This window comes from Bos taurus, chromosome 4 (genome assembly GCF_002263795.3).
Source record: "Bos taurus isolate L1 Dominette 01449 registration number 42190680 breed Hereford chromosome 4, ARS-UCD2.0, whole genome shotgun sequence".
NCBI lineage: Eukaryota > Metazoa > Chordata > Mammalia > Artiodactyla > Bovidae > Bos > Bos taurus.
This window is the reverse complement of record NC_037331.1, coordinates 113,604,103-113,623,245: the sequence shown is the minus strand read 5'-3', so window position 1 is coordinate 113,623,245 and position 19,143 is coordinate 113,604,103. Positions and strand designations below refer to the sequence as shown.

The following is a 19,143-nucleotide window of genomic DNA, read 5'->3' as shown; positions in this document are numbered from 1 at the left end:
CAGGGGCCTCCCCGTCCCCCCGTCGTGGGCTTGGCGGCCCGCAGCAGGCGCTTAATGAACACACATCTTGAAGGAGTGAATAACACCGTTTACTGCACAGATGTAACCAGCTTCTGAGGCTGCAGCCCTAAGTACGTTACCACAGGTCATTCTAATTAAACTCTTAAAAACAAGCTCTCAAAATGAAGTGCAGCTGGGTTTATGACCCACTCGGAATGTCTGCAGGAACCGAGGTCCGGGTTAAGACTACGAGTGGCCGGCTGACTGCCCGGCCTTCCGTGGTCTCACTACTTCCCTAAAGGGGGTGGGGTGGGAGTGGGGGACAGGATTCAGAGAGGCCACCCTGCAGAGGTAAGGAAAGACCTGGGATCTGGTGTCGGGAGATGTCTGGAGGCTGCTGGTGGAGCAGGAGCTGGCCAGGGCTGGGAGGGGCCTGGCCGGCCAGTGTGGACCAGGGCGGGAAGCTGAGACCTGCCCTTGGCTGCCCTCTCCAGGGAGGGATTTAGTGGCAGAGCAAGCTGGAGCCGGGCCAGGCCTGCCCAGGGAGTTGACCTCTCATCAGCAAGAAAGCAGGGCATCCAAACAGGCTGGTCGTGGCCCAACGGTCGCATCTGCTCCCGGACCACATCCACGGAGGCCGCGGGGGGACTGAGCCCTGGCTGCCACATGCACACCGGAGCTGTGCAAGCTGCCCCAGGCTGGCCTCCAGCCACAGCTGCCCGCAGTCACCCTTCTATGCCGTGGGATAAACCCAAATGGGCTCACTGGGGCAACCTGCTTCCTCACCCCAGGGTGAGACTTAGTGGGGTCGTCAGCCTGGACGGGGCTGTGAAGGGCGGAAAGCTTTCTGGAGGGAAGTGCCATGAGCAGAACTCAGGGAGGAGGGGTGACCAGTTCTGGGGCGACCAGGGCTGGAGGGAAACCCTGGCTGCTCCGAGGTCCCCTGGAAGCTGACACCCCGCCCCACTCACAGCTTTGGGGTCGCAGGCTCGTGCCACTGGGCAGCTGGCCTGTTCTCTTTCAAGAAGCGGCTCTGGTCAGACCTGTACCTGGGACCTTCTTTGACCACCCCAGGGAGGCTGGCCGTGACCGCTCCTCGTTGGCCTGATTTTCTGTCTCGCCAGCCCAAGGAGCTTGGCGTCAGCTGCTCCTTAGTGGGTTCTGGTGGGCGTTAGCACTGACTGTCCCCCAGGGTTGGGGGCTGGGGCCTGTGTCCCCCTTCTGTCACTTTCAGAGGTAGGTGTCCCCACCTAGAGGGTGAGGGTCCACGTTCTCACCAGGTGACAGGCTCGAGGTGCACGGGGCCGGGGCAGTGGGGAGACGGGCTGGCTCCTGGCAACCTCGTGTGGAACAGACCACAGCCACCCCCGCCCCCCTGCCCCCGAGCCAGGGGGCCCGCCAGGCACCTGTCCCATTCAGACAGCGGTGGGGGGGGCGACATCTAAAGGACTGTGTTACGGGGCAGGGAGAAGGGAAGCTGTGCCCAGGATGGGGCTGTGGGTTTGAAGGGTTGGCTCAGAGGCTGGTCCGCTTCTCCCAGGGTCCAAGAGACACGTTAAGAGTCCGTGGAGGAACTCGAGGTCATGGCTTGGGTGTGGGAGGAACGCTGGGGTGAGTCCCCACTGCCCTTCCCCAGCGCTGACTTGTGAAGAGTCCTTGCAGCTGCAGCCGGGACACCATTAAGCTGTCAGGTAGAAGGGAGGCCAGCAGGGTAGGGAGAGGGGTCAGGAGGGCTGGGCAAAGGGAGGGGACCCACTTGGGGCCTGGGAGCCCACCCCCTCCCCTGGGCGGCCAGCCCAAGGACTCTCAGCTCCAGCAGGAGGCAGGCAGCCTGGCGGCAGGAGGACAGCTGGGGCCAGCCTCCTTCCAGCCCAGCGCCTGGCCCGGGGTTTTATTCCAAGCAGGGGGAGCTGCCCCACCCAGCATGCTGGCTCTCCTCCTGGGGGTGGAGTCTGCAGGAGGCCCCCCTGAGCTGAGCTCTGGCCTCAGCCACAGATGCCTGGCGGTGACCAGACCTCTCAGGACTTGGAGTGCCGGTGCCCAAGGACTTGGGCCGCCTCGGGAGGTGGGGTGTCCAGGGCCTGTCTCCGGATGAGCTCCGAGTAGAGCCCGCCCTTCTTCAGGAGCTCCTCATGGGTCCCCACCTGCATAGAGGAAGGAGGGGCAGATGGTCATCCCCCGCCCGGCCCAGAGCTCACAGCCCTCAGAGGACCAGCTCCTTGGGCTAGCCTCCACCTAAGCCAGAGCCCCTCCGGAGGACACAGCACCGTCGGTCACAGGTCGCGGCTGGCGCATCTGTACTTGTTAGCGGAGCTGGATTGTGTAAGAGCCTCCGGATCCCCCTGTCCGCCTTACAGGGCCTGGTGCTCCTCGCCCAGTGCAGGCGGCTGGGGGACTGTGAACCGGGCCCCATACAGCCTCCGAGCCCCGCTGCAGACCCAGCCTTGGGGTGCTGCTCCATTTGGCCCTGATCAGGTTCCCTGGGCCCCCACTTCAGCCCCTCAGCCCTGGGGCCCTCCCCCAGCACCAAGTGCTTCTGAGAACTCTCCCCTGTGACACTGGGGGTCTCACTGCAGCTCTGCTCACTGCTCGCCCACCCCCAGGGGAAGAAACAGGGGCCCAGAGCGGCCAGGGCTTACTGAAGGGCAAGAACTCCTGAATCCACATGGTGCTACTACCAGACCATAACCCCCAGCCCCCAGGGTCAGGCCAGACCCTCCCACAGCTCAGCTGAGCCACCAACCTCCCTGTGTCCATCCCAGACCACCGACCCGTGCCCCAGGGCCCTGGCTGACCTCGCAGACACGGCCGTGGGCCATGACGACGATCCGGTGGGCTGCGCGCACGGTGCTGAGCCGATGGGCGATGACCAGCACGGTGCGCCCGGCGCTTGCGCGGTCCAGAGCCTCCTGCACGACTCTCTCGGACTCTGAGTCCAGCGCGCTGGTTGCCTCGTCCAGGATCAGCACGGCAGGCTGCTTGATGAGCGCTCGGGCGATGGCCAGGCGCTGCTTCTGGCCACCAGACAGGGTTGCACCCCGCTCACCTGGGGGGCAGGAGGTGGGGAGAGGGCAGGCGTGATGCCTGGCAGCACCCTGATCCCCCACCCCTGTGCACACAGCGGGGCGCAGTGACGCCCGAGGAGGCCAGGCTCCACCTCGCACCAGGGCACGGCTCGGAGCCACGACGGGCCCGGGCCCACCTGCCCTGGCCCTGAAGCTCTCGCCGCCTTCTCCTGGCCTCCTGGGTCCCTGCTGGACCCAGACGTGGCTCCTGGAGTTCGGGTGGCAGAATAGCGGGAGTCCACCCTACCCCTGGACATTCTGGAAAGACCACGTGTGGAGTCCAAAACGCCCAGAGAACAGCAGAGATGGCACACTGAGCACCAAGAAGAGCCTCCAGGTGACGACAGTCACAGAGCAGGTGCCAGAGGGAGAGGGAGGGCCAGCTCCTCCAGGCAGGGCAGCGTCCAAGGAGCAGAGCCTCAGCAGCAAGAAACACGGACCTCAAAGGATGGCTGCTCGACGGGGCAGGCTGAGCTCAGCAGATCGAGGCCTGACTGTGTCAGTTGCTCAGTCCTGTCCAACTCTGCGACCCCATGGACTGTAGCCCACCAGGCTCCTCTGTTCATGGGATTCTCCAGGCAAGAATACTGGAGTGAGTAGCCATTCCCTTCTCCAGGGGATCTTCCCGCCCCAGGGATCGAACCTGGGCCTCCTGCATTGCAGGCGGATTCTTTACCATCTGAGCCATCAGGGAAGCCCTGACTGAGACCTAAGTGTCAAGAAGAGTTGAGAGGGACTTCCCCAGTGGCCCAGGGGTTACAAGTCTGTGCTTCCACTGCAGGGCATGCTGGCTGGATCCCTGGTCAGAGAACTAAAATCCTGTGTGAAGCAAGGTGTGGCCAAAAAAAGAGAGTTGAGAACTTTAGATATGCCTGCACCATGAGAGGACTTCCCAGGTGGCGCAGGGGTAAAGAATCCGCCTGCAATTCAGGAGATGCAGGAGACCTGGGTTATCCCCTGGAGGAGGAAATGACAACCCACTCCAGTATTCTTGACTGGAGAATCCCATGGACAAAGGAGCCTGGCAGCCTGTCACAAAGAGTAGGACATGTCCAGCACCATGAGACATGCTGGAACATTCTGCAACAGAGCCAAGAGACTCTGGATAATGGACACGAGCCCAGAGGTTGAAGAGAGAACCTCTGAGAGGAACACACGAAGCTGCAAGCTTCGACATGAAGATTCTCGTGTGATGCTACAACGTTCTAATGTTCTAGAACCACCAGAGCCCTCTTCTGGGTAAGTCAGAACAGAGATGTGCTCAACCAAAACCATCCCTGTGGATAAAAGTGGAAACACCTTTCATTAAAGGATAAAACCCAGAGAGAGAAAGAGATTGATTCCCTGTGCTTCTGGTCAGGTCTCAGGGGTTGACGTGGTGAACTCTGAAGAGTCCCCACGTCATGGATCATGTGTATCCCTGCCATGTTCCTGTCCCTGCAGCCGGCTTGTGCCTGAACCACCCCAGCATGGTCTCTGTCCCCGGAGAGCTGCCTCTGTCCCTCGAGGCCACAGTCCCGGTCTGGTCTCCCCTGAGGCCATGACCGCGTTCCCGCCCCCCTGCACCCCCGCCCATGTGGGCCCCCAGGCCCGTGTGGGACGCCATGCCTGAACTCACCCACGATGGTGTTGTAGCCCTCCGGGAAGCTGGTGATGAACTCGTGCGCATTGGCTTCCCGGGCGGCTGCGTAAACCTCTTCGTCAGAGGCGTCCACCTTCCCGAAACGAATGTTCTCCATGATTGTGGTTCCAAACAGGACGGGCTCCTGGGGGCGGGAGGTGGGGGGAACCACAGGAAACATCTCAACTCTGCTCCGAACCCCTGAAGGGTGTAATCAGGAGAGTTCTGGCCACAACAGGACCCCGTGGAGGGCAGGTAGGGAGGTTCAGAGTTACAGGTCAGAGAGAGACCCATCAAGAGTGGGGAAGAGGCCGAGCTCGCTGCAGGACACAGGGCCCCTCGGGAAGGCGGCTAGGAGAGCAAGACCAGCTGGCCGGGCAGGGCACCCTACTCTGGGAAGACGGCCAATAAGATTTTATTACAATTTGACCTTCTGGATGCCATGAGCTGTCAGAGATCCTAAAAAGACCGCCCCATGGGATCTCTTAAATTGAGGAACAGAGTCCAAAGGCAGAGCTGCAGCAGCTGGGACCCGGTGAATGAACACCAGGACCAGTGAAGACAGCCCACCCGCCCCCACCCCCTCAAGGGCCGCAGGACTGAGAACAAGCTTCACCTGGCTGATGAAGCCGATGACCTGGCTCCTGAGCCAGGAGGGGTCGAGGGTGCGCAGGTCCTGCCCATCCAGTGTCACCACGCCCGCCGTGGGGTCGTAGAAGCGCTCGAGCAGAGAGGCCACGGTGGTCTTTCCTGGGGGTCAGGGAGGGGAGGAGGGCATGGGTTTCCAGAGCATGTTCTGGGAAAGCGGGGCCCCTCCTGCCACACTGGGTGGTTCCAGGTGCGGAGTCGCAGGTGCGCGGGGGGTAGTGGGCCCCTCTTACCTCCCCCGGACTGGCCCACCAGGGCCACGATCTTGCCTGGGGGCAGCGTGAGGCTGAAGTCTCTGAGCACAGGGAAGCCGGGGCGGCAGGGGTAGCTGGTGGGAGGCGAGAGACCCTCAGGTCGCACCAGGTTCTTGGACCCTTGTCACCTGGTCCCTCCTGAACTCTCAAGTCTCCCTGAGCCCTGGAGGGGGGTTTATTCAGAGGGCCACACTGCCCTACGGGTCCCCAGACCTCCCCCTCCCCTGCCCTCAGCCCAGAGAGGAGAGGAGGCGGCTGACACCGACCTGAAAGAGACGTTGTGAAAGGTGATGGAGCCGCGCAGGTGCTCCCGAGGCAGGCTGCAGCCCCCGCTGAGCGGGATGCCGGGGCTCAGGGTCATGTACTCAAAGACGCGGGCGCCTGCGCTGAGCCCCCGCACCACCTGGGGAGGGGTTCGAGTCTGGGGTGAGGGAGGCCTGGGTCCGAGGGAAGGGGCAGCATCTCCTGGCCGACCCGGGCGGGAAGAGCTCATGGCGTCCCCTTCACCGGAAGCCTGGTTTCCGCAGCATGCAAGTTACGTGGGTGGCTGCGGGACTCCAGCCCAGATCCCGGGCCCACACCCCCAGACCCTTCTCTGCAGCTCACCTGCCCGAACAGGATGGAGAGGTTGGCCATGGACCTGCAAGGAGACGACGTGGGCTGAAAGCAGGCAGCAGCGAGGCTGAGAGAAGGCGGCCCGGAGGCGGAGGGGCAGGTCTGGGGGGGGGCGGGCGTGCTGAGCGAGGAGGGAAACCGGGCAGCCTGAGGCCAACGGAGAGGCTTCTCCTGAAACCTGGGGCCCCTGGGGCCCCGGGACCTGGCAACCCTGGGCAGACCACCCAGTCCTGGGACAAGTCACTCCTCCCTTCAGAGCTGCGTTCTCTCCTGGCCCGGAGGGGGCTGACAGCCAGGGACTCCCTGAGGGCCAGGCTCCAGGGAGGAAACGGCCAGGAAGGCGGGCGGCGGGCAGGGGGGCTTGGGCTCCAGGCTGCCCACAGCCTGCAGGGCGCGGGGTGAGGCCCACCCAGGCGGTTGGATCTAGGGCTGTCCAGGCCCGGGGGAGCAAGGCCTAACGAAGTGGAAAAAAAGGATGTTACTCCTTCCACAGGAAGAAGGAAACAGAAGACACTAGGCCGCAGGGGCAGGGGCGGCCGGAGGGACCCCATAAGAAAATTCCCTGAAGATGTTATCTCATCACAGCTGCACCCAGACGGTGGGCGGCTGCCTCTGTCACACGGGGCTGGAGGGGGGTGAGTCACTGCTCCTTAGTCACAGCGCCCGGCTGGCCTGGCCGCCCGTGACTGTGCGTCTGCGATGGTGTGTGCAGGTTTTTCTAGAAGCAAGACTGCCTCCCCAGGGTCACAGTTGTCCCAGCACCCAGGTAGGGGCTGGGGGCAGGGGGGGCAGACGGGGCTCAGAGCACTTGCTGGAGGGGGCGAGAGACACGGAGGGGAGCTGGGACGGGGCGCTTTCGGCCAATGTCGGGAGAGCGCTGTCCACCAGAGACCTGTAAGCCACTAGGGCCTGGCAGGGGTGCCATGCGACCACTGGAAACCAGCTGCGCGTGACCCTGCTCACGGGGATGGTGTGGGAGGCAGGCCTCGCCCTCCCTGGAGGCCCCGCAGGGCAGGGTGGTGGCTGGGCCCATTCCCAGGGGGACCCAGACCCGGACGCCTGGCTGTGACCCTGGTCCATCTGGGCACCTCCCCCTCCCTTCCAGGACACCAGGGCCACCACTGAGAACCCCTCGGGCGGGGTTGCTTGAGGCTGCTTGAACTCCAGGCAGGCCTGCCTCCCTGCCTCCCCCTGCCGGACCCCAGGAGGAAACACCAGCTTCTTTACTGACACCCAGTTTCTCCAAGGTGGGTGGTGAAGGCTCTCCATGTTGGGGGGTGGGTGGGTGGGTGGGAGGGTGTGTGTGTGTGTGTGTGTGTTAGTCATTCAGTTGTGTCTAACTCTTTGTGACCCCATGGAGTGTAGCCCACCAGGCTCCTCCGTCCATGGGATTTCCCAGGCAAGAGTACTGGAGTGGGTTGCCATTTCCTTCTCCGGGGGAATCTTCCTGACCCAGGAACTGAACCCACGTCTCCCACATTGTGAGCAGACGCTTTGCCATCTGAGCCCCCAGGGAAGCCCCATCCTTAGCAAGGGGCCCCCAAAAGGCTGGGCCAAGGGCCCAGCGAGCAGCCCCACCTAGCAGCCTGCGAGTAGCTTTCCTGAGCCTGTAACGGCAGTCTGCTAGCCTGCCAGGCCATGCAGTGGGGAGGGAAGGAGCAGGTCTGTGCCCAGGCCACAGTGGGAGGGGCCCAGCGGAAGGCGAGTCCGAGGGAGGAGGGCTGGCCGCGTGCAGGGAGCCAGGGGTCCATGCAGGTCAGCACCGCGGGAGGGGCAGCCCGCGTTCCGTCTCTGGAACCCTCAGACCTCTGTGTCCCAAGGCCACAGGGGAGGATGGGGGTGCCCAGGCCCAGAGAGGGTGTGAAGGGGCCTGACTAGGCAGCACTGAGCAGAAACGGGGGGATTCTGGTCTTTGTGGGACACTGGCCTGGGGCTGGGAAAGGTGGATTCTTTCTACCTGCCCTGCCTCGGGGTGAGCGCCCTCTGCCCCGGACGGTAACAAGGCCGATGGTGAAGGACTCTGGAAGAAATGCCCCCCACGCTCGTGGGGGTGAGACCCGGAGCAGAGCAGGACACACAGACTGGGGGAATCGGGGTGAGGAGGGGGACCCAGGGGGGCGTTGGGGCTGATGCCGTTTTCTCCACATGGTTGGTGGTAACACGGGTCTTCACTCTCCAGTTACTTGTTATTTCACATTTACTCTATTTATCTAGCGCCTATTTACATTTTATGTGTTTTGGTGTATATGGTACATGGGGGAGAGGACAAAGCAAGGAGAAACGGAATCAGGGGAAGGAGCTGCCAGGAACTCAGCTTAGAAGGGGCGGGGGGGGGGAGGAGGCCTCCCACCCTGGGTCCTCTCGTGGCAGAGCCGGTGGGCACACGGGGCCGGCGGAGCTGAGGACACGGTGAGCCAGCTGGGTGGGACGTGGAGGGGAAGGTCAGGCAGAGGGCGGGAGGCCAGCTCTTAGTGAGCGCATCACAGATGGCCTACCGTACATGGAGTCTTAGAGAAAGAAAGTGAAGTCGCTCAGTCACGTCCAGCTCTTTGCGACCCCGTGGACTGTAGCCCGCCAGGCTCCTCTGTCCGTGGCATTTCCCAGGCAAGGATACTAGAGGGGGTTGCCATTTCCTCCGCCAGGGGATCTTCCCCACCCAGGGATCGAACCCAGGTCTCCCGCACTGCAGGCAGACTCTTTACCGTCTGAGCCACCAGGGAAGCCCACACAGAGTCTTACTCAGCCTTCAAAAGGAAGGCAATTCTGACACCTGCCCCGACGTGGATGAACCTGGGAGAAGTCGCGCTCAGAGAAAGACGCCCTCACCAGGGACAGACACCCTATGAGCCCACCTACATGAGGGCCTGAAGCAGACAGATTCACAGAGACAGACAGCAGGATGGGGTTGCCGGGGGCTGGGGAGGGGGTCGTCTAGGGACAGCATTTCGGTTTCACAAAGTGAAGCTGTTCTGAGGACGGATGTTGGTGAAGGTCACACAACATGAGCGTTATGTGATGCTAATAAACTGTATTTAAATACGTTAAGACGGTAAATTTTGTTATGTGCATTTTATCAAAATTAAACAAAAACAGCTTATCAAGGAAACTTTTGAGTTGTTGGGAAGTTGAAGCTGATGGATGTGTTTCTGAGGGAACAGTGAATGAGGTTGCGGGGAGCCCTGAGTGGGCACTGCTGGGAGGCAGGGGGCCCCTCCCCAGCCCTGCACTTCACTGGGGGAGCTGGTCACCGTATCCACAGAAGACTGGCGCCCCCTGCCCCAGCTGGGCCCCTCGGGAAGAGAACGGCCCACTCTCACCTCTGCACAGTCTGAGAGGCCACCAGGAAGGACATGAGGTCTCCCCCCGTCAGCTGCTGCCCGGCCACGAGTGAGCCCCCAACAAACAGGGTGCCCAAGACCATGCCTGCGAGGGGCAAGGAGAGGCGGTCAGGGAGGAGGGCGGGGGACAGAGTCTGGCTCCTGTGCTGGCCCCTGCCACGCTCTACCGACTGGTGTTTCAGCAAGTCATTTGAATCTCTGCCTTAGTTCCTCCTTTGGCAGTGAGGGGGTTGGGGGCACCTCACTGCTTCCTCTCCAGCAGCTCTGCCCATGGCTCAGATGTGGCACGGGGCCTGTGTGCCCACTCCCTGCCTGAGTTGGCAGCCTTCTCCCCTAGTTAGCAGACCAGCTACCTGGCACTCGGGAGACGTTGGCCACCAAGCAGGTGGAGGGAGGGCTGCCCTGGCTCTTCCGAGCTCACCCCGAGTTGTACCCGTACTCCCCCTGGGGGTCCCTGCTCACGCACAGTTGAAGGCGATGTTGGAGAGCCCCTGGAACAAGGCGATGCCTCTGCCCAGCTCCTCTGCCTTACAGCGGGACCCCTCCAGCTCCGCTCCGTAGCGTCTGGGGACAGAGGCCAAGCCCGGCCCTCAGGAAGCTGGCAAGGTTGGGCCCAGGGCGGATGGAGGGGCCTTTGGGGAGCACCCCCCGGCTCTGCACTCCACCCCTGCTCAGGACTCACTCCTCCTCCCGCTGCTCCATGGCGAAGGCTCGCACTGTCCGAACATTGCCCAGGGCCTCATCTGCCACACCCTGTTGCCCTGGCGACCTGCAAGGGACCCAGAAGTTAGAAAGCCAGGATGCAGATGGGGAGGGGGACCGAGGAGCACAGGGCGCAGAGAAGGAGGGGAGCACAGGAGGGGAGGGCGGGAATTCCGATACCTGCTCCTGACACTGGCGAGACAGTTTCCTGAGAGCTGAGCCCATCAGGGTGCCAACTCCCATCAGGGCAGGCGTGGCCACCATCAGCAGCAGCGTGAGGCGTGTAGAGAGCATGGACAGCGACACCAGGCAGCCGGCCACCTGCGTGCAGCTCCGCAGCCCCTGGGCAGTGGACAGGAAGCCTGTGAGGCGTCAGCACCAGGACGTGGGGACTCGCCAAGCGTCAGATGGCTAGAGCCAGCTCCCCACTCCACTCACAGGGTGAGGCCACAGGTCTAACCCCCGGGAGGCCACTGGTCACACACTATAACCCTTTCCTGACCAGCAGGGGTGAGAAACTACGGACCAAGATCTCCTCCTCCTCCTCCTAATGCCACTGCCCTCTTCTTCTCCAGAAACTGAACCAAAAAAATGACTGCCTGGCGATGCCACCCAGGGCCTTCTAGGGGGTCGGTGACAACGTGGGGAGCAGAGGATGAAGAGAGGACATCAGGAATTCAGCAGAGCTGTCGCTGGCTCTCCTGTCAGCCGGCCAGGCACTCTGGGGCCAGGCCATTACGAACATCTTGGCAAGCAGGGCTGGCAAAGGCTCTTGTCTGAGTTCTTGGGAAGGGTTTTCCGGGGGAGGTTGGATTTCACCGCGGGAGAGAAACAGCCTGTCCTGACCTTAGACACACGGCCATGAGTCCTCCCACCCGTGAATGTCCCTGTACCCTCATCCACATCCTCACCAGAGGGCAGGCCTCTAGCTTTGGTGTGAGCTGGAGGCGAGGGGACCCAAGACTGGGGCGGGGCTGGCCTGCGACAGTGTGTGCAAATGTGTGTGTGACTCTAACAGTGCCCCAGGCCAGGTCCTCCCCACCTGGGACACTGACCTGGGAGATGACGAGTTTGAAGGAGGATTTAAATTCTTGCACGTCTGTCGTCAGTCGGCTCACCAGCTGCCCTGTCTTCTTAGCATCGAAGAACTCGATGTCTTGGCTGGCGGCAGCCGCAGGTGGAGAGGAGGGAGACACGCCCTCAGGACGAGGCCCCGCCCCAGACACGCCCCCAGGCCCCAGGGCCCCGCCCCTACCGGAGCAGGTTGCAGAAAAGCGCCCTCCGTAGATCCACGGCCATGCGCTCGCCGATGCGCGACAGCAGCACCAGGTACCCGAAGGTCAGCAGGCCCTGCGAGACAGGCCCGGCTCTCAGGGGCGCCCAGGGCTCCTCGCGGGGGCGGCAGGCCCCCCCAGCCCTCCCTCCTGCGGTACCTGGAGGCCGTAGAGGAGGAGCAGGTGGGTGCTGAGGCTCCGGGACTCCGTCAGGAAGCTACCCGCGTGGTCCCTCGTGTACTTAGCCACGATCTCCACCAGCTGCCCCAGGAGCAGGGGGATCTGCACGTTTACCAAGGCCGCGCCCAGGGCCAGCTTGGGGGTGGGGGCAGCCGGTCAGAGGGGGACCACCTCTACCCGGTCCCTGAACCTTCCTCTCTCACTGATGCCCCCGCTGTGGGGGTTCCTATATCTCTCAGAAAGGAAAACCCAGCCGCCAGCCCCTGGGGACCCTTGGACCCTGTACCCCAGCCACCCTGTGCATGTCCTCCAAGGGACCCTCGGCCGTGTCCTCATGCCAGCGGCCCCAGGTCTCTGAGACTCAGCCCGGCAGGAAAGCTGTCCCCATGTGGCCCTGGCTGGGGGGCTTCTGCAAACCGGGGGTGTATCCTTCCCTTCCCTGGTGTTGGGAGGCGGGGCGGGAGAAGACCTCACCACGATGGCTGCCCCCAGGACCAGCAGGTGGGGGCGCAGAAACTGCCAGAAGAGCGTCCAGTTAAAGCGGGGCTCCAGGACACGGGGTCTGGAGCGGGCCAGGGGGGCCTCTTCTGCCTCACACAGTGCCACAAGGCTGAGGCGGGGGCACTTACTCAGAACCAGGGGGCCCAGGAGGACTCCCCCGACCCAGCGCCAAGCAGAGGGGCTCCGGATGGGAGCCGGGGCTGCTCGAGGGAGGCGGGCCCGGAGCTGGGAGCGCAGCTGGGCCATGACCCCGAGGAGGCAGGCGCTGGGACGGCCATCGGAGGACCTGCAGGGAGAGAACACCATGATGGCTCACGGGCCTAGCTGGCCCTCAGCTGAGCAGCGCGGCGCCTGGCTCTCGGCCCTTGGCTCAGCCCTCTGGGGGACAGAGGCTTCTCTGTGACAGCTCCCCCTGGCCGTCTCAGGGAGGCTCTTAAGCAACCTCCATTTCTGAGACGAACACACCCAGTGGAAAGTCATCGAGTCTCAAAGGTGTTTGCCCCTGGCTCCTCTCTGGGATGGCTGGCCCTAATCAGTGACCACCTCCAACCCCTGCTCTTTCAGAAGAATGACGGGTCATCAGAGCTGGATGGTGCTCCCCTTACAGACAAGCAGCAGAACTGGGACAACGTGGGACCCCTGCTGTCTGACTCCAGAATCCAGGCTCAGGATTGGGTGTGATGAGCTCACAGTTACATGTGGGGAGGCCAGGAGTGATCCCAAGACTCTGCCCACTGGTCGGAAGCTTATCACACCCCATCACCATGTCCCCTCCTGGGCCTCGAGTGCTAACATGACAGACAAGGTATGGAAGAAAAGGGTGACGATAAAATCCAAGTAACTTGTATCTTGTCATCTCACATAGGCCAAGATCCCCCGTATCCTGCAGTTTCGGTATCTGTAGATGACAATGCAGGGTGACCAGCCTACTGTGCGCCGCACTCTGCTCCGAGGTCCAGGGAACAAGAGGCCAACAGGACAGACCAAGTAAGGGCCCTCGTGGTGGTTAAGCTTTAGCGTGGGTGTATGAATATATATACCCTGACGCTAGGAAAGATTGAAGGCAGAAGGAGAAGAGGGCAGCAGAGGATGAGATGGTTAGATAGCAACACCGACTCAATGGACGTGAACTTGAGCAAACTCCAGGAGATGGTGAAAGACAGGGGAGGCTGGCGTGCTGCAGTCCAAGGGATGGCGAAGAGTTGGACATGACTTGGTGACTGAACAACAAAAGTGTATAGGGCAGGGGGGACACAAAAAAGGCTAATGACAAAGCTTGCTGAGGGTGGGGGGGTGGGGGCGGGGGACCCATTACTGTCCCTTTAAAACATGTGGACTTGAGAGGGCAAGGAAGACCATAATCACAATTGCATTTTAAAGATCCTTGCAGAGAGGAGTGAGCTGGAGGACAGGAGCAGCTATAGGGAGGCCTGTTAGAAGTATCTGTTACCTGACCAAGAGTAGATGGGAGGATGATCAAAGATGCAAATAAGATTACTGATGAGGAGAGGCTTTTAAAAAACAAATGGATGAGAGGGTTTTCCTTTACCACAATGGTTTTTCCTATTTCCAGACCCTCCTAACTACACTCAGTCTCATCCTTCCCTGTTTCAATGAGGCCTGCCTGCGCTTCTTGCCACCTCTATGTGACATCTCCCCCCACCCCATCCACCTGCCTGTTTTCCACTGCGTATTTCCTATCTATCCAAAATATAAATGGAAAAAATATATAAACAGAGAAGCTCACTTCCCTGCTCTCTGTAAATGCCCCACTTCCCCATCACACTATATATATTCCTTGGTGGCAGGAAGTCAGATCTTATTCACCACTGTATCCCCACAACACTTAGCAGAGCTCTGGTACAAAACAGAGCTCAGCAAATGTTATGTTTGTTGAGTGCATGCCCTCATTAGAAATGCAGAACAATCTGACAAAATCAACCCTGAATGTTTATTGGAAGGACTGAAGCTGAAGCTCCAATACTTTGGACACCTGATGCGAAGAGCTGACTCATTGGAAAAGACCCTGATGCTGGGAAAGATTGAAGGCAGGAGGAGAAGGGGACGACAGAGGATGAGATGATTGGACAGCATTATTGACTCAATGGACATGAGTTTGAGCAAACCCTAGGAGATGGTGAAGAACTGGAAAGCTTGGCATGCTGCAGGCCATGGGGTCACAAAGAGTTGGACATGACTTAGTGACTGAACAACAAGTAAACTGATTCACTGCTGCATTGTTTGTAAAGATTTAGACTTACTGTAGACAATAGTACGAAATATATTTTATGACCCAGCACAGTGAACATATGCATGTTGCAGAAAATCGAAATGCTTCACAGAACAATACTTTCCTTATTATTATTATTTTTTTTTTTGCCTCAAGGTTTGCAGGATCTTCGTTCCTCCACTAGGAATCAAACCTGAGTCCTGGCAGTGAAAAGCCCAAGTCCTAACTACTGGATCGCCAGGCAAGTCCCTCCCTCATTTGTTTTTTAAACACGTATACTGTTATATTCACTTTCTTTAAAATTTCATTCATTTATGGCTGTGCTGGGTCTTCGTTGGTGCACCCGGGATACTGTGTGTTGCCCTGGGGCTCCTCATTGTGGTAGTTTCTCTTCCTGCGAAGCACAGGCTCTAGGTGTGTGGGCTTCAGTAGTCGCAGCATGCTGGCCAGGCCCTAGAGTGCGGACTCAGCAGTTGTGGCCCACGGGCACAGCTGCTCTGAGGCATATGGAATCCTCCCGGACCAGGGATTGAACCCGTGTCTCCTGCATTGACAAGTGGATTCCCATCCACTGTACCACCAGGGAAGTCCTATATGCCTTCTAGAGGGTCCAGACTCACTAAATGCACTTTCTGATCTATTGTGTTGTGACTTGCAGGTCTGAAAAACACTGCGCTATGAACACACAAATTCTAACACACTATCTGATGTCTTTCCTGGGGTTGTGCTCTCGTTTAAATAATATCGACACCCTTACTCTTTTCCTAAGGACTGTATTCAAGCCTTTTAATAATTTACCATGGCCACTTTCCAGCTTTTCTCATCTTCTCCACACTAAGGTCTAAGCAGTGCTTGGACACTGCCAAAAACTGGCGTTTACGTCCCAGCACCAGTACTTCTAAGCTGCAGCTCCACCCCTCTTGCCCTCCATCAGTCAAACGTGCTTCCTGAAGGACACAAGTCCACATCCACCTGCTCCTGTGATCTACTGCCTGCCTGGCTCTTGGGCTTTCACTCTAGGATTAGAAAGGAATCAGTTGCTTCTTGTAAAGCGTTTACAATGGAGTCGCAGTCTCTGGGTCCTTTTCATTCCCCATTTGTGTTTTTCTCTCTTGGGACCAACATGCGCAGAGCAAATGAACACCAACACATACATAGTCTTTTATCTCTGCTGAGACTATACAGATTTAGGAACCATTTTCGTTCAGTGCACACTGAATCTGTAGAACAACAGCCATGCTAAATGTCTCTGGACACTTAATTTTTGTCCACATCTCCAGACCAATCCAAGAATGAGGACTGAGGCCAGAAACGGGGGGCCTGATGAAAGTGAAAAAGTTGGCTTAAAACTCAACATTCAGAAAACTAAGATCATGGCATCCAGTCCCATTACTTCATGGCAAATAGATGGGGAAACAGTGGAAACAGTGACAGACTTTAGGGGGAGCCTGGTGGGCTGCAGTCCATGGGGTCGCTAAGAGTTGGACACGACTGAGCAACTTCACTTTCACTTTTCTCTTTCATGCATTGGAGAAGGAAATGGCAATCCACTCCAATATTCTTGCCTGGAGAATCCCAGGGATGGGGGAGCCTGGTGGGCTGCCGTCTATGGGGTCGCACAGAGTTGGACACGACTGAAGTGACTTAGCAGCAGCAGCAAAATCACTGCAGATGGTGACTGCAGCCATGAAATTAAAAGACACTTGCTCCTTGGAAGAAAAGTTATGACCAACCTAGACAGCATATTAAAAAGCAGAGACATTACTTTGCTGACAAAGGTCCGTCTAGTCAAGGCTATGGTTTTTCCAGTGGTCATGTATGGATGTGCTGCTGAGGCACTTCAGTCGTGTCCGATTCTGTGCGACCCACAGACGGCAGCCCACCAGGATGCCCCGCCCCTGGGATTCTCCAGGCAAGAACACTGGAGTGGGTTGCCATTTCCTTCTCCAATGCATGAAAGTGAAAAGTGAAAGTGAAGTTGCTCAGTTGTGTCCAGGTCTTCGCGACCCCATGGACTGCAGCCCACCAGGCTCCTCTGTCCATGGGATTTTCCAGGCAAGAGTACTGGAGCGGGTTGCCATTGCCTTCTCCTTGTATGGATGTGAGAGTTGGATTATAAAAAAAAGCTGAGCACCGAAGAATTGATGCTTTTGAACTGTGGTATTGGAGAAGACTCTTGAGAGTCCCTTGGACTACAAGGACATCCAACCAGTCCATCCTAAAGGAAATCACTCCTGAATATTCATTGGAAGGACTGATGCTGATGCTGAAACTCCCAACACTTTGGCCACCTGATACGAAGAACGGATTCATTTGAAAAAAACTGATGCTGGGAAAGATTGAAGGCAGGAGGAGAAGAGGACGACAGAGGATGAGATGGTTGGATGGTATCACCGACTCGATGGACATGAGTTTGAATAAGCTCCGGGAGTTGGTGATGGGCAGGGAGGCCTGGCGTGCAGCAGTCCATGGGGTCGCAAAGAGTCAGACACGACTGAGCGACTGAACTGAACCGAACTGACACCTGTGCAGCACGGTGCCCCCTGGTGGGGAGTGCAGACCTAGCGTGGTCCCCGACCCAGAGCGCCCCCCTCCGTCCAGCCTTCGCGCGGACACAGACGCGCCGAGCCTCGCGCCGGCACCTGGCCGTCTCTATAAATAATCGAGGCCGATCCTCCCAGGAACGACAGTCGACCCCCGGGCCAGGCCGGCCTACAGCCCCCAGCAGACCTTGCGAGAGCCCGGGACTCCATCTCCCGGCGAGCCCCACGCCCTTCAGGCGGGTCAGTATCCCACGCTCCCAGTTAGGTTTCGTCCCTTTTTACCTGACAGCCGAGAATGTCTGGAAGCGGAGGGGTAGCAACGGCTTGCCTGGGACGGGGCCACCCCGAATCCCGACTCGAAACAAGTGCACCAGCATGATGTGGGGAGAACCGGACCAGCCGGCAAGAGCGGCTTCACCGTGACCCCATTGAGGGCTCCATGTTGGCTCCGGCCCGCATCCCGACAACCCCCGCGCGACGCGGCGCTGATTGGCGGAAAGAAGCATCAATTTCACTGCAAGCTGTGATTGGAGGTAACCTCGTTCGCGCCTCAACGATAATTGGCGAGAGCCGCCTGTGGACCGCCCCCTCCCATCCATTTCTGGGCGGGGCCGAGCCGGAAGCGGCAATGTTTTCCGCCCGCCTCCGGGGTTGGCTCTGAGGTGACGTCTTGAGGGCGTGCCGAGTGTGCTCCCCCGCCCCGCCGGGTATCCATAGTAACGCGTCAGCGGCCGACCGCGGGGTTAGTCTCTCACGTTTGCTCTCAGAGCATTCTAGGTGACCCGGAATCTCCGGGGAGTGTAGAACGCTGGTTCTGGGAGACCAAGGGACAAAAATCGTTTGGAGGTGTTTTGTTTTTTTTTTTCCCCAAAATATGTGCACGTGCCTTTCCACCCACCCTGCTCCCCTAGGCGAGTCAGAGCTCCGGGGACAACGTGCGTGCTTGCTTAGTCGCTTCAGGCTTGTGCGACTCTGCGACTCTACGGACTGCAGCCTGCCAGGCTACTCTGTCCATGGGATTCTCCAGGCAGGAACACTGGAGTGGGTCGCCGTGCCCTCCTCCGGGGGATCTTCCTGACCCAGGGTTAGAACCTGCATCTGTCTTCTGCATTGGCAGGCAGATTCTTTACTACTAGCTCGCCACACGCTGTGGCCACCACATATATTTGGGGAAAAACTCCCCTGGTGATTCTGACAAGCTCGCGCTACACCATGGTTTAGAACCACTGGCGCGACCCCAGAGCCATCTCCCTGATAGATGCCTTCCTACCGCAGTCAGGCTGACTTGCCTGTAGCTGCCACCGCACAGCTCTTACACCTGCAATTTCTCTCTTATTTATTTCTTCCGTGTAATTATTTGCTTGCATAGCCACCTCCCTACCAGGCTGTGACTTCCTCTTCCTCTTGTGTCTCGCTCATCGGTCCCCTCTTTCCCCTCTCCACGCCTGGCAAGGAAAAGTGCCCTTTACAATAATTTGAATTGGGCTGGTGGTAGGGAGGCTGTCCGTTGATGAATCTGGAGTGAAACTGGGGAGGAATATGTGCCAGGATTAGTTTGAAGTTCGACTGGGTGCAGAGGGTGTATGAGAGGATCCTAAAGTGCGTATGGTGGAAAAGTGAGTGGGGTGAGTGAGGTTGGGGAGAGACCAGAGGAAACCCCACAAAACCCATTTGGGCAGACGTGTCAGAGATCGTGGGAATTTCTTGGCCCCTCTGCAGTGTGAGATTACATCTGGGGACACCAGAAGTCTTGTTTTCATAGCTTTGCCTCCTTCTCTGGGATAGAACTCTATAAGTCCTGAGCTATTATGACACTTTCCCTCCCAGGAAAGAAGCACAGGTTCCTCCTCCAAGTTCCTCCAGAAGACAGTCTGGAATGCACTCTGTTTCTCTCTCTCTCCATTTCCTGGGCTGGTCCCTACATCAACCCCTGGGCCTAAGCCCTGGGGGCCCTAACACCTGGGTGGTTGAGTCAGCACTGCAGGAATGGGCTTCAGTAGGAAACCTAATGATTCAGGACCTCAAGAATGGCGTTGGACAAGCCACCAAACCAGCTGTCTGGGCCTCCGCCCCCTCTTGAGGTGGCAACAAGGAACTCAGCTCCGTCACGGGGCACCCAAATTACCTGCCCTTGCAAATTCCAGACCTTCAGCTGCCCTCTGCTGGGTCAGC

General features: G+C 59.1%; 1 protein-coding gene across 1 annotated transcript; it reads right to left on the bottom strand.

The window, feature by feature from the left end:
• Nucleotides 1-67: 67 nt before the first annotated feature.
• Nucleotides 68-17,436, bottom strand: ABCB8 (ATP binding cassette subfamily B member 8). Its single transcript, XM_010804552.4, is given in 17 exon segments — nucleotides 68-2,144; nucleotides 2,796-3,046; nucleotides 4,684-4,831; nucleotides 5,303-5,436; nucleotides 5,568-5,662; nucleotides 5,855-5,991; nucleotides 6,195-6,228; nucleotides 9,521-9,626; nucleotides 10,008-10,105; nucleotides 10,224-10,294; nucleotides 10,296-10,310; nucleotides 10,424-10,585; nucleotides 11,299-11,404; nucleotides 11,499-11,593; nucleotides 11,677-11,832; nucleotides 12,172-12,484; nucleotides 17,254-17,436. Coding segments are annotated over 17 exon segments (2,142 nt in total). The 5' UTR covers nucleotides 17,349-17,436; the 3' UTR covers nucleotides 68-2,018.
• Nucleotides 17,437-19,143: the final 1,707 nt, after the last annotated feature.